Source organism: Symphalangus syndactylus, chromosome 24 (assembly GCF_028878055.3).
Source record: "Symphalangus syndactylus isolate Jambi chromosome 24, NHGRI_mSymSyn1-v2.1_pri, whole genome shotgun sequence".
NCBI classification, from domain to species: Eukaryota; Metazoa; Chordata; class Mammalia; order Primates; family Hylobatidae; genus Symphalangus; species Symphalangus syndactylus.
Window position 1 is genome coordinate 62690914 of NC_072446.2, and position 15184 is coordinate 62706097.

General features: G+C 36.5%; 1 protein-coding gene across 6 annotated transcripts in view; it reads left to right on the plus strand.

Moving 5' to 3' along the window:
- Positions 1-15184, plus strand: part of TASP1 (taspase 1) — a 259013-nt gene that overhangs the window by 218166 nt on the left and 25663 nt on the right. For all 6 annotated transcript variants that reach the window (XR_008654458.2, XM_055265078.2, XM_055265085.2 and 3 more), the window contains one exon: positions 11641-11714. Coding sequence is in view for 5 of the 6 variants with exons in the window: in XM_055265078.2 (XP_055121053.1) it covers positions 11641-11714 (74 nt within the window). In the remaining variant the exon portion in view is untranslated. Of the gene's footprint in view, positions 1-11640; positions 11715-15184 lie in introns of those variants that run through there.

Here is a 15184-nt window from a genome sequence, read left to right on the forward strand (position 1 = left end):
TTCTTTATTGATGATTTAGCAGAAACTTTAAAGAAGTTGACTCTTGTTCCAGAAAAATGAAATACAAAAGAAAATATTCTCATGCTCATAAAAAACCAAACAATATTGGTTGGAAATGTTGAATAATGAGGAGCATCCAAGAACTAGATAATTTTGAGGCAGTTTAAAGGGATCACAGAGGAAAGTCTCTGCAAATAGCCTTGTAAAGGGACAATTTGGATGTGAACATGTTTGCAACACGCATCCGGCCACCTCCTACCCCCAGATCATGAGATGCCGACAAAGCCCAGCCTACAAATGGCTGATTTAACGCAAAGCAAATGCTTGTCCCTGGAATGAAACAGCTGAAAAGAATTAATTTTCTCTCTGCTTTTAGAGAAAAAATAAGCCAATATATTTTTACCTGCTGAAGTACAATTACATGTGCTTTCCAGGCCTCTACAGAAGTGCTTTATTGAGGCTGCCGTATATAGTATGGTTAATAAATGAATAAACAAAGGCATATCAAATCAAGTCTTCTGGTGAAAAAATGAGTTCTTTACCATTTTAAACTTGTAATTAGATACAGGTAATTAGAATATATGCAAATATATAGCATAAACAGCCAATCTTAGTATATGGGTTAATTTCTTGTTTTGCACCTTGTACCAAAACATGTGTTGTTGGGAGCCTGGTAGACCCTATGAAGTTCAAGGGTATCTGCCAGGGAGTGGTCAGTAGGAAGCAGTGAATATGGGGATCAGTGAAAAACAGATTCCATGTCTTTAAGAAAAATCTTAAGCAATTTAGGATAGGAGCCATATGGGCTCTTAGAGGTAAAAAGAGGCTGTGTGTTTAGCCAGTGGCCTTTGTGCCAAGCTTGTATTGGAGTTCTTCATCCTAAACAGATTTGAGGCCCACAGTTCATCCAGAGCCTGATTATGTGATGAGCACACATGTAATTGTTACCTTGCCATTGAGCTAACCCCACCTTACCCAGAGAATAACTTCAGGTTCTTTCCTATCGACAGATGTGTTCATAATGCTGATAATTAACTTTTGTACATGATCCTGCTTCCATTTGTCCAGCTACCCTTTTATCCTTTTTTTCATCTTTTACTATGAAATGTTTCATATATTTTTAAAAGAAGGACATAATAAATTTGTAAGTTATAAAGGACAATAATAAAAGGAACACCTGTGGACCTGCCACTGAGCCTAAGAAATTACCCATTACCCATATGTTTGAAGCCCCCATGTGGGCCTCTCTGATCTTACTACTGTGCTTTCTCCCCATCCTTTACTTTGTGTTTACCCCCTACTTTTCCTGAAAGCTTTTTCACACTTTTGTGTATCCCTAAATGATACATTGTTTAGTTTTCCTTGATTTTAAACTTTATATTAATGGTATATGATTTATTATATGAAAATTTTCGCAGGTTCTCACATAATTACCTGAAAGGATAATGAGTTATTTTATCATTGTAGACATAGCTCTATCAAATCTAACTGTGGCCAATTAGAACTCAAATGCAGTATTTTCCTCCCTCTTTTCAGAATAGGCAAAGTTCTTTATCAAGTACTTTGTTTTGTTGCTGTTACCAAAGTATGCCGTGGTTTCAAAATAAAAAATGTTAAATTGAATTGATGCTTCCTGGAACATTAAAAAGATAAAAGGTTATTTTACTGTTAGTTAAAATTCCAAACCGCCTTTTGGTTTTACTGGTATTAAAAATTTGGCGAGCACATATAAACACATGTACTTCAAAGGAGCTTCATTCTCAGGGCACCAGCAATATCACTTATTTCCATTACATGGCACACGCCACAGTGAGCACTCATGACTAGGCATTTCTGCTGGGCTCACATGATCATAAAAATAACTGTCAAAGAGAAGGCAAATTAGCTTTTAGGCTGGTAGTGGGAAAAGAGGTACTTATAGATGTTTGTCTGATGTTAATAACTTTATCTTAAAAATGGAATTAAAACTTTGTTCTATGTGACAGTCCATTGTCATGGTTGGAAGCTCATTTCTTTAGTGCCTCAGCAATGTTTTGGAATTGTTACATCTTCACTATAGTGAAGATATCTCTTAAGAGATAAGCCACATTTTAGTTCTTATTTAAGGATCAGATGGAAAGAAGAACATTAAGTAACTTAGATGCAAGCTGAATGAGGCAGACATGATATTTAAACTTTTCAACAATGAAGAGTAGCATTAATCTGATGAAGTAGTGCTCTGAGATTAATATTTTCAGAATTAGTTTTGGTTTTATAATACAAAGATATTGATTGCAAGTATCTATAATCTGCCGCTTTGTTTATACCAGGACTTTCTTTCCTTTAAATCATGAACATATCTCTATATATTGTATCACTAATATACTCTGAATATTGGAAATAGATTTTCATCTGTAATTTTCTTCTCCATCAAGAGAAGTATAGTTCTAGTGATTATCTTGCCAAGAATTATTATTTTTTGGCTCACAAAGTTTTCCATCTGAAATATAGAATACAAAAATTTATGAATAGAATTCTAGTGACTATGTAATTCTTACTACACTCAGGAAATTTTATAGTCAGTTTCATCTGCTCAAAGATTAATAGAGTTTACCGTGAAATAAATCCTAAAAATATATTGGTTGAATGAATAAAATTGTGTTTTAATAAAACGTGTTTTACTGAATGGTTTTCTGTTCACCAGAGAACTTCCAAGTCCCAACCAAGTGGCCCTGTTTCCAGCAGCTTCTAATACAATAAAAGGATAAAACAGGAAGATAATTGAAGTGTCCTCCAGGGCTCGTGTTACTATTTGACCCACATCCTCCTCTTTTCAGTCAGCATCCTTTGTTGGTTAGTCTTTAACAAATCTGAACAAGCCTTGGAAAGAGGGAATGATTATTTTCTTGGCTTAGTGTAACCAGGATTCTATAGAACTCAATCCCTGTTGCTCCCAAGACAGTTAAGTGGTGAAAGTTTTTCAGGGAAGCATGCCAAGTCAAAGTTTCTTCACGGCCGTAATGGGACATGCATTATAGGAGTCTAAGGATTCCATGTCAAGACAGTAAAGCGTCTTTGCATTTTTTTTTTTCTAGAGATAAACCCCCTACTGGTTATAAAGACCTTAACAACCAGGGGCAAAAATCTACAGTGATAAGAGGAGGCTGTTCTATTTACAGCGCCTCATTCTTCCCATTTAAAAAATGAATTTCTCTTTATTCAGTAAGGAGTAACTTAAATACTGTGCAAAATGTCTCAGGGCATGCCATTTGACCTAAGGCTCAGGAGTGGCAGCTAACTTGGCAACTGTCTAGCCCAAGACGGTTCTGATTTTGGAGTTCTGTTTTTCTTGCAAGCAAGTCTGGGATGTGAAGCCAAGCAGAGAGGTTTTAAGTGGGTGTGGGAGCCAGTGCAGCTGGGGGTTGTTAACAACAATTGGAGGACAATATATGTATATATATTTTTAAAGAGGAGGAGAGTGGCTGATGACTTCTTTCTGGTCAGAAAAAAGAATCCATTTGGATAGAAAAAACTTACTTGAAACCTGGTAAGGAAACGGTTTTGTCTGACTTAATTTAAACAGGATGATATGTGGATGATTTTGAAAGAGAAGTATCCTAGGGAAAACATCATGAGAGAGGTAGCTTGTAGCTCTTTTAACCCATAAAGCTGGTGATTTAAATGCCACTAGGAGGGAAAGCCTTGCACTGGGGATTAAAGGCTGCTTTATATAGCAGAGCTCCACCAAGACTGAAGTAGTACCACTGTTGGGCATATAAATTTACTTGTTCCAAATTCTTAAATACAACTTCCTGGAAAGGCTAGCCTCTAAGATTAAGTACAAATACATCCTGAAGGTTCTTAGAATGCAATTAATCCATCATTTATGAAGCGCACACGTGCAGCGCATCCCTATCTAAGCCATTCTCCAATGTTGGAACAGGATCAATGGTGTGTACTGTTTCTCACATTGCATTTGTATGACATGATGTGTTAAGAAGCCACTTGATGGAGAAGAATTCTGCCAAATCTCTGTGTCCATGTTTCTCATGTTAAACCTACTCAGGAACTTATTTTAGTGTGTTGTTAATGTTTTCTGATGAGAATCTTTTCGTGGTCTGGGCATTTCTAGAAGTCCCACAAAGCCCTGGGCTTTGGCCTTCTAAAGAACATAAGCATTTTTCAATCAGTAGTTGAGGTTATAAACAGTTACTAGTCACTACCAAGAGAAAATGATCATTACTGAAAGGCTAGAAGCTTCTCTAGATGGAAATAAGCTTGAGCTTGACCACACCGAGGCCGTTATAGCCAGTGCTTTCACAGGCTCAGATGTGTCACTTCAGGCCACTCATTTACCCATGTTGCCGGAGTTCATGGTCTCCCTCATGTAATCATTACACCTGGAAAAATTCCAGTGCTATGAAGTAGCATTTCCCAGGTTTGCTGTGTTATTAGAATTATCTTTTAATACTCTTACCATAAACTTCAATTTTCAGTATATGGAAGAATTTCAGATTAAGTACTCAAAATCAGGAGACACATTATAGACTTCCAGATATCACTGATGGTAAATGCTACTCTTTTACTGAAATTTTAAATTTTTCCATGTAACCGTATTTGAGCAAACTTTGTACTACTCTTTGCTGAGTTTTAATTATAAATTAGGACTTAACTAATAACACATTTTGAAAGCTTTTTTGTGAGATAAACCTTACTCACAAATGTCTCTATTTATTTAAAAAAAAACTTATAATGATTTTGACCTTTTAAAATTTGTGATGGAAAAGCAGCTTGAGGAAGTTGTCAGGTACAGTGTGTGTTTGTTTTGTTCTGTTTGTTTTGATTGCTCTTTGAACATAGCAGATTTTGCCTTAAGTATATGTGTATGGTGTAAATGGAAGTAGAGGCTTCTTCATGCCCCATCCCAAGATTTGCTTATGTTTTAGATAATCGTGAGACAAGAAACAAATTGGAAGTTTTAGACTAGTTTCACATCATGATAATACATTCTAATGAGGGACAATTAAAATATATGCTAAAATCAGAATGTCTTCATCTAAACAGGGAAGAAATTTTTCATATATATTGTAGGTTAACAGGGTAATCAAGATTCTTAAAATTAAAAAATAGGAAATATATGAAAACAGAATCAAATTCAGAAGTTTCAGAAGGTGGTGAAAAATAGGTTGCCCTTCACTCAAGTTCCTTACTCAACTAGTTCCCTCTACAGGAGCAACCATTGCTACCAGTTCCTAAGATAGTCTTCCAGAGAGACTCTGTGGACTTACAAGCATGTTCATACATGATCGTCTTTTATTTTATTTCACAAAAATGGCAGCACCATATCTATACATTATTCTCCACCTTACCTTTTTTTTTTTAGCCAAGCTATCTTGTAGATTAGTGTTTTTTTTTTAAACCGCAGCATGTCACATTAATGAGTTCTACATCAATTTAGTAAATCACAAGCAGGATTTTTAAAAAGCAATAAGTAGACTATAAAGAACCCAGTAGAAGAGATCAATACATTGTTAAGTAGAAGAGCAATTATTACTTTGTGAAATTTTAGTTATAAATAGATGTGTGTAGTAAATGACAACGTGTGGGTTTTTTTTGTTGTTGTTTGTTTTGATTTGGTTTTGGATTTTATTGTGGTTTGTGATCAAAAAGTTTGAAAAACAGTGTAGTTGGTTCCATATCCATGTAGAGCTTCCTCGTTTGTTTTTAATTGTTACATAGTATTTCATTGTACACAGTATCATAGTTTTACATATGTCCAATAGGCAATTAATTGGTTTCCAGTTTCTTGCTGATTAAAGCTACTTTGATGAAGATTCTTATAAATATGTTATTTTATATATATAAGGGCGTATCTGTGGAATAAATATCTAGAATTGCTAGGTCAAAGAGTGTGTAATTTTGATATATACAGTCAATCCTCATTATTCCTGGATTCTGTATTTGTTAATTTGCCTACTTGCTAACATTTATTTGTAATCCATGAATCAGCATTTCAGCACTCTCATAGTCACTTGTGGACATGCGTGAAGTGGTAAACATTCTGAGTCACCTCATGTGCACATTCCCAGCTGAGGTGAACAGGATGATGTTCTGCCTTCCTGTCTCAGCTCTGGTACTACGAATGTATCCATTTCATGGTCTATTTTGTGCCATGTTTTCCACATTTTTGCACTTTTTAATGATGATTTTGCCATTTAAAATTGTGCCAAGCGTAGTGCTGAAGTGCTGTCTGGTGTTTCAAAGTGCGAGAAGATGGTAGTGTCTCGTGGGGAAAAATGTGCATTTTGGATAAGCTTCATTTAGGCAGAAATTACAGTGCTATTAGTGGTGAATTCATTGTTAATGAATCAACAATATGATACACCCAGATAAAAGAAGAGGAAACTCACTGATGTGTATGTGAGGCTGCTCCAGAAGGTGCTTAAGTAACATCTATATATGCAGCAATGGAAAAGATGGAAAAGCAGCTAAATTAGTAGATTCATGGAATGATGACCAATAAAAAAAGCATAGAGGACAGCATTGTTTTGTACCTTGAAAGCCAAAGAAATTTTTTTTTTTTATTATTATTATACTTTAGGTTTTAGGGTACATGTGCACAATGTGCAGGTTTGTTACATATGTATCCATGTGCCATGTTGATTTCCTGCACCCATTAACTCGTCATTTAGCATTAGGTATATCTCCTAATGCTGTCCCTCCCCCCTCCCCCCACCCCACAACAGTCCCCGGAGTGTGATGTTCCCCTTCCTGTGTCCATGAGTTCTCATTGTTCAATTCCCACCTATGAGTGAGAACATGCGGTGTTTGGTTTTTTGTCCTTGCCATAGTTTACTGAGAAAGCCAAAGGAATTTATGGGCATGTTACCCAGCATCAGGAAAACGTTAAACCCTTCTTGGCTAGTGTTTGTGCATCATATAATTATTTGTAAATAAATAAGTAAGTATTTTTAAAAGATTAAACATTGGGAGGCCGAGGTGGGCGGATCACGAGGTCAGGAGAATGAGAGACCATCCTGGCTAACACAGTGAAACCCTGTCTCTACTAAAAATACAAAAAATTAGCCGGGCGTGGTGGCGGACCCCTGTAGTCCCAGCTACTAGGGAGGCTGAGGCAGGAGAATGATGTGAACCCGGGAGGCAGAGCTTGCAGTGAGCCAAGATCGCACCACTGCACTCCAGCCTGGGTGACAGAGCGAGACTCTGTCAAAAAAAAAGATTAAACAGAAACACATATAAAATAAAGTTATTTGTTGATATGCTGTTAAAAATGTTTTGACCAGAGATTTGCAGGAACTTAGCCCTGTATTTTCCCTACCTGTAGTGGCTCATTATTGGCTAATTCAGTGTTCATCAACATTACAGAACATAATTACCATGGATTAAGAGAATGTTCTTCCAGATGGCCATACTCCCACCACTGCTGTATGAATCTGCTCTTTTCTCCACTCCCAGCTATCACAATGTTGTTTCAAACTTTTTGATATCTGAAACCTGGTAGTCTGATAATAGTCTGAAGCCTGATAATGGTACCTTGTGATTTTAATTTGCATTTCTTTTAGTATGAGTAATGTAAATTATCTTTTCATATGTTTTAGAGCCATTCATATTCCCTTTTATTCATATCCTTTTTGCATTTTCTTTGGATATTTGTCTCATTGATTTGTAGGAGATCTTTAAATATTAAGAAAATTAGCCTTTTGTTTATGGTATGAATTGCAAATATTTCCCCAAATTTGTCATTCATCTCTTGACTTTCATTTTTCTCCAAATGGCAAAAACAAACACTCTAAACAGGCCAGGCGAGGTGACCCATTCCTGTAATCCCAGCACTTTGAAAAGCTGAGGTAGGCTGATCACCTGAGGTCAAGAGTTCGAAACCAGCCTGGCTGACATGGTGAAGCCCCGTCTCTCGTAAAAATACAAAAATTAGCCAGGCAGGAGAATCGAGAATCGCTTGAACCTGGGAGGCGGAGGTTGTAGTGAGCTGAGATTGTGCCACTGCACTCCAGCCTGGGTGACAGAGTAAAACTCTTGTCTTTAAAAAAAAAAAAAAAAAGAAGGAAAACACTATAAATATTTTTTAACTAGTCAAATATATTGATCTTGGCCATCTTTTATGGTCTCTGGGTTTCGTTATGGTTTAAAAACTTTCCTTAAGAGAGATTTAAAATGTTTTAAGAGTTGTTTGTGTTTGATGTTTCATGTCTTTTGGTGTTTGTAAGGAATTTAGTCTTCTTAATGTGTAACAAGTATAAATCCTTATCTATACTGAGTAGGTTTCAGAGTGATGTAACAATGAAATACCACAGGCTTTGTGATCCCAGAGTCCAGCTTGAAATCCAGTCTGTGCGCCTAGTAAAATGACTTAAACCATACTGCTTCCCTTCTCTGAGCCTCAGGTTCCCCATTTCTGCTTTGCTGAGTTCTGCTATGAAAGACAATGCCTGGCCCATCATAGATTCTAAGTGTTAGCTCCTCCTTGTCCTACTTCCCTGAAGTCTTCCACTAAGAAATAATTTGTTAAATTAACTTGCATTATGCATGTACTACAAGTAATGAAATAATTTCTCTTAAAAGTGTTTTATAATTTAAATCCTAGACAATTTCTTCTGAGATTTTCAAGCTAGCGTGAATTAATAACTGATAACTGATTTGAATTGTCATTATTAAAAAATGTGTCAGTACGATGCTTTGCCTTTTACTGTGGGATGGGATAAATGTTTGTGAAAACAGTGAAGAATGAATTTTTAGATATTGAGTTATTTTCCTTAAAAACTCCTAAACACTGGATCTAGCAATTTTATTGAAAACCATTCATATAAAAATAGTTATTTAATGAAGTTCATCAGTGTATCCTAATTTATCATCTTTTGTAAGTCTAAATTTTTATGTTTATTCCATTTTTTGAAAGCAGACTACATTTATAGGGAGAATAATACATTTAAAAATGATTAAAATGATATTTTAAAAATAAAGGGTAACGTCTTTATTCTTTGCTCTCATGGTCATATTGGCTATATTTTTATGATTTTTCTTGGCTAATTCCTGAGCAGTTGCCCCCTTAATATTTGGGGCATGAGGAAAAGGTGCAATTTTAGAAATGCTTTAACTTTGTATTTGAATAAAATTTATTGTCACTACTGTAGGGCACTTCAGTAAGACTTGAGTGCCTTTCCTCTGTTAGGCAAGTTAGACTATCCAAGACCTTGCTCTGGTTGTCAAGATTTTTGAAGTTTAAAGCAGATGTGTGTGGACAAAAAAAAAACATCTGGTAAAGAGAACTTGCTTCATTGCATGACACTTTTCCTGCACTCTTCAGTGGAGCGTCTGTTGAGCAGGTTGGCAGGTTTGATAACTAATTAATGATGAGGGAATGAGCCATGTATCTGAGGAACTCCATTTTGACCCTTACTGCCTCTTTCTTCCCTACCTGTCTGGCAAAGCCTTCAGAGATCATGGATCACACAGTTGGGTCTCAACTCAAACACTTGTCTCCAGGCTTAACTAGCTTAGAGATATAAACAGATGGATGGCCTGGAGGACAGGGTTTAGTGTTGAGCAATGCAGTTTTATTATCAGGGACTTTTGAAATTTTTATTGGAGTACATTACAACTTTAAAAACGCCTTCAAAAACTCAGAATTTTGATGCTATGTACTGGAATGTGACAGAGCTTTGTGGGCATGCCTGGATGTTTGCAGTTTTCTTTTTGTAACTTTTTATTTAGATATAGTTTTATACATACAGAAAAGTTGCAAGAATAGTGCAAGGGACAACCATGATTCCTTTTCTCAGATTCAACCAGTGTTTTCCTTTCCTTCCATTTGTTTCCCATCCTCACACCCTCCTCCCTCTATGTGCACACGAGCATGCACATGTACATGCACATACACACAAACAAATAAGTGCATTTTTTTTCCCTGAACTATTTGAGAGTGAATTGGAGACATCAGGCTCCTTTATTCCTAATACTTTGGTGAGTATTTCTTAAGAACAAGGCCATTCTACTAAATAATCGCAGTACAGTTATCAAAGTCATGGCTGTTAGTATTGATATAACACTACTGTCTAACCCAGAGTCCCTTTTCCAACTTTATCAATTGTTTCCATAATGTCCTTTATAACATCTCTCCCCACCACCAAGTCCAGGGTACAATCCAGAATGACACATTGTGTTCAGTTGTCATGTCTTCTTTAAACAGGAAGTTTCCCAACTTTGTGTTTTCTGACTTTGGCATTTTTGAAGAGTTCAAACCAGTTATTTAGTAGAGTGTTGCTATTTCAAGTCTGTTTGATGTTTCCTCATTCAATTCTGGTTATGCATTTTTGTCACGAATACCAAATACCACAGAAGTGTTGTGTCTCAAGGTATCTTATCAAAAGGCACATGGTGCTGATTTGTGCCTTAATTGGTGGTGTTAGCTTTGTTCATTGAGTTAAGTTGGAGTCCATCAGGTGTTTCCACAGTGAACTAACAGTTTTTCCTGTTAGAAGAATTTTTTGGAGAGATACTTTGAAGCTATGTAAATAGCCCATCCTTCTTCAAATTTCTACCTACTAGTTTTAGCAACCATTATTTTCTAAAAATGTTATTTTTTCTATACTTATTAGTTGGCATTCTGCTGAAGGAAGAGCTTTGTCTTCTTCCCCATTTATTTGTTTGGATCAGTATGGGCTCATTGATTCTGACTTTGTTCAGTGGTTTTAACTTATTACTCTCATTATTTATTTTGATAGGCACAGATTTTTGCCAGTAAGAGCCCTTCAAGTTGACCCCTGGGTCTTTTGGATAAGTCCTCTTTATTCTTTGAGCATTTCCTTACTTTTCTGGTACAACAAGATGTTCTAGATTCATTTTATATTTTCTGTGTCCCAGCTCTGGAATGGACATTTCTCCAAAGAATCCTGGTTCTTTTTTGTAGAGAATGGTATTTAGAAATTAAGGGCTGGGTGCGGTGGCTCACGCCTGTAATCTCAGCACTTTGGAAGGCCAAGGCGGGTGGATCACCTGAGGTCAGGAGTTCGAGACCAGGCTGGCCAGCATGGTGAAACCCCGTCTCTACTAAAAATACAAAATTAGCTGGGTGTAGTGGCACATGCCTGTCATCCCAGCTACTGAGGAGGCTGAGGCAGAAGAATCACCTGAACCTGCGAGGCAGAGTCTTCAGTGAGCTGGGATCGTGCCATTGCACTCCAGCCTGGACAACAAGAGTGAAACTCCATCTCAATAAAGAAAGAAATTAAGACCTGGTGTGTGTGTGTGTGTGTGTGTGTGTGCACGCACGCATGTGTTTTAAAAGAAACCACACTATGGAATATTACATTTACTAAATCACTGTATACCGTATGTATGAGTGTGTGTGTGCATTTAATGTTACAAGAGTCAAACAGAAGAGCATTTATTTTACATGTAATAATCATAAGTTTTGACAGGAAAGAAATACATTTTTCATTTCACAGTAAATGGCATTACACAGTTTTAGTGATAAATCATCTTGACATTTATGAACGAGCAAATGGAAAGTGGGGAACTGAGTGTGTTAAATATAAAGCTATCTTTAACTGTTCTATTAAAAAGCAAAGATTTATTTTCCATCTGTGATCTGAATATGCCTATTTGTGTTCTCTTTTACGGCAGTGGAATTTCTGTGGAGCCACACGACGGAGAGCATGTGTGTCGGATATATGTCAGCCCAGGATGGGAAAGCCAAGGTAAGTGGGAAAAAACTGGGTCATAACCTGAAAACCTTGTAGCCATCGCATAAACCTCTAACCAGCTAAGTTGATGTGGATGAATTTTTTCAGCTTTTTTTGGGCAGTAGCTCTGTGGTCTTTATAAGCATCTGAATAAGAACAGTTAACAATGCTAACAGCTCCAGAGAAAACCAGCATATCTATTTTGCTTTTGGTGACACAGCAAGGGAGCATTAGGAAGAGCCTGCCCACTTTCTCCCACAGGCACAATTTTGCCTATTGTGAATAAGTAGAAAAGAGGAAACTGGGATTTGGGAAGAGAAAATGGGAATGAAGCTGATGAGCTGACATAGATGGATGATTCTGCAAGAATAAATGAATGGAATAAAGGAAACTGAGTCAAACAAGCTTTGACCCTAGAAAGCATCCTGCATGCTTGATGGCACAGGTGGCTGACATGCTTGCAAGTATTATCTGTCTCACCTTTCAGTGTGTTCTGTCATGCCCTGACATGGTGTCTTCATGGGCAGAATCAAAGGTCTTTGTCCATGTGCCACATGCCTGTGGCACTCGTCCCTCAGTGAGTTACAATAATCACATAGGCATCAACATACTATCTCCGGAGTTGCTTAGCTTCCCTGGACTCATGATGGTTGAGCCTGGGAATAAGCAACATGATTTGTGGATTTTATTTTATATTGGCCTCATGTTCTTCTTGTTCATAAAGTTTTTAGAAACAGCTGTGGCCTGTGATGTTTACTTGGCATTAAAGTACCTCAGTTATAAAGCTGTGAAGTTGCACAGCATTGTTTTTAAAGGAAATGATTTATTTTGCACATTTTGACATATAAAATAGGAAAACTTCTGATATGAACTGTCTGATACAGATTGAATCATAAAGGATAAATATAATAAAGAACACTTTATTGCTTATTTGTCATGTAATACCCATCCTGACTATCCTTTGTATATTATCCAGCCAGCCTGTAGCTCCACAGAACTTTTGTGAGTAGTGTAAAGAACATTTATTCAGACAAGGATTGACTTAATATTGTGAAAATATTGCTGAGATCCACCCTCCCCCTTTGCTTCACCTTCATCTGGTGCAATATTCATGTTGTGTTAGTAGACCTATTTCCTAAGAGAATACATAAAAGATTGCTTTGTTTCATAATTTATATAGAATGGAAATATAATTGCCCGTTTTAAAGGTGATTTAAGGGTGTAGAACAGCACTGTCTAATAGAATTTTGTGTGATGTTAACATTTTGTATCTCTGTTTTCCAACAGGGAAGCTACTAGCCACATGTGGTTATTGAGCACTTAAATGTGGCTAGTTTGATTGAGAAGCTGAATTTTAAACTTTACTTAATTTAAATCCAAATAGCCACATGTGGCTCGTGGCTACCATATTGAACAGCACAGGTTTAATGAATAAGGATGAAAATGGTTATTCATATTTTCAGATTCATTTCTTCTCATTGACAAAACAGTTCCCATACATAAAACAAGCCTGATAAACCCCAAGAATCCTTGCATAAGAGTAGCTTGCAGCCATTTCAGTTTCTCTGTCCCCTTAATACTGATTCAGAACTGAGATTGCTTTTTAACAAAAGAGCATGTTTGAGGTGGACTTCAGCACTGAAGCCAGTCTCGTGGGGTATGATTATGTTATTAAGTCCCTTGTGTGGAAATGTTTTGTTATCCTTGCTGGTGGCCCATGAAGGACACCTTACTATTTAATGTGAAATATAGGTAGTAAAGAGTGTAGAGTCCTGCTATGAGCCCGAGGATATTTGGCCTCTAGTTATATTGCTTGACGTCTGGTAGACATGGTTTTCTTATTGTTGGTAAATTCTCCGGCTGGTAATCAATTGGGCCACAGCAGATACAGCTGGTCCTCTTGCCTCTCTTGTAAATTATGTTTTTGACCTTCCTTGAGGAGAGTTAATCCCTCTTCCTTCCTTTCTCCTTTGAGCCTGTGACTACAAATACTTTCAAGAAAAAAAAACAAAAAAAAAACAAAAAAAACCCCCAAAACAAAAAACTAATGATTTGGCTGCGGAATTCTGTTGATCAAAAAGAAAAATTATCTCTTTTGTTATAACTGCTAGAATTTTTTTTGTATTGCAAGTAAGACGAAGTTATAGATGAGAGGCTGAGCTCAAAAGAGAAAAGGGGCTATAACAATGTTTGTATTCTGTTTAAGCTTTGGACCTTCCTCTCCCTCTGGTTTCCTGACTTTTCTATAAAAGAATAGTTGAACTAACTAGTGGCATACCCGTTCAGCATCATGACTGGTTTCTTAAACATGTTGCTCCGTAATGTTGAGAGCCATGGTAGCAAAATGAGTAAGAAGGCATCTTAAAATATTTAAAACGTAAAAACTATTTTTAAAAGTTAAAAGACTTGTGCCCTTGTTTTAAAAAATTGTCTTCCTTCTGCTTGTTACCAAACTCAGAAACTGAGGCCACCTGGCCATTTGAACATATATGAGCTAGCTGTGTTTAATCCAAGTTAAAGCCTTGAATTAAAGCTTAGCTAAAAATCATATTGCTTAGAAAAGGCTGGATAATAATCAATATCATTGTAACCAGAATGCATGTATAATTTGAATAGAGCTAGGTTCTTTTACAAGTCTCTTTTTTTAAAGAATGTTCTTGCAGTTAAATCATTTAATTTCTAAACTGTTTTGATAGCATAAGGTAAAGATTTATTTTTAAGGAGCCAAAATTAGGGCATCAGTACCAGCTGGATTTTAAAAACAGATTATCCATATCCTACCCAGATAGCAGACAGTTAAGGAAGAGTTTTTAATAAACACCCAGTGTGCATGGTCTACTGTAATAGAAACAGATGTTAAAACTGGCATGGAACTTATTCAACTATAATACATGAAATTAGGTTTCTTTTATTATGTAGAGGTCACTTTTTATAACCACAGTGAAAATACTGTTATAAAAATTTCCTTGAGGAGGAGCAGACTATTTTATAGTCTTTAAGTGTCTCTCCACAGACTTCTTATTAGTTGTAGGGAAAAATAATAACTATATAATGGAGAAACCAGGCAACACCTTGACCATATGATCAGAATTAATACCACCAATGAGGGGCAGATGGACAATATGTGCCGCTGGCTATGATAACTTGAGGATACAATATCACTTGTGTAGTATTCCATCTGGAAATGTATAACCTGAACCTAACTGTGAAGAAACATCAGACACATTTAAAATGAGGAACATTCTGTGAAGAAAGAAAAAAAGAAACGTGTTCTTCAATCATGTCAATGTCATAAAAGACAGAGGCTGCAGAAATGTTCCAGAGGAAACAATACTAAAGAGATGTGACAACGAAATGCAGTAACTGGTCCTAGAACAGATCCTACATTGGAAAAATGCTATAAATGCATTATTAGGTCAATTTACAGAATTGGAATATGGTTAGTAAAAAGTGTTTCATCATTGTTAAACTTACTGAAGTTGATT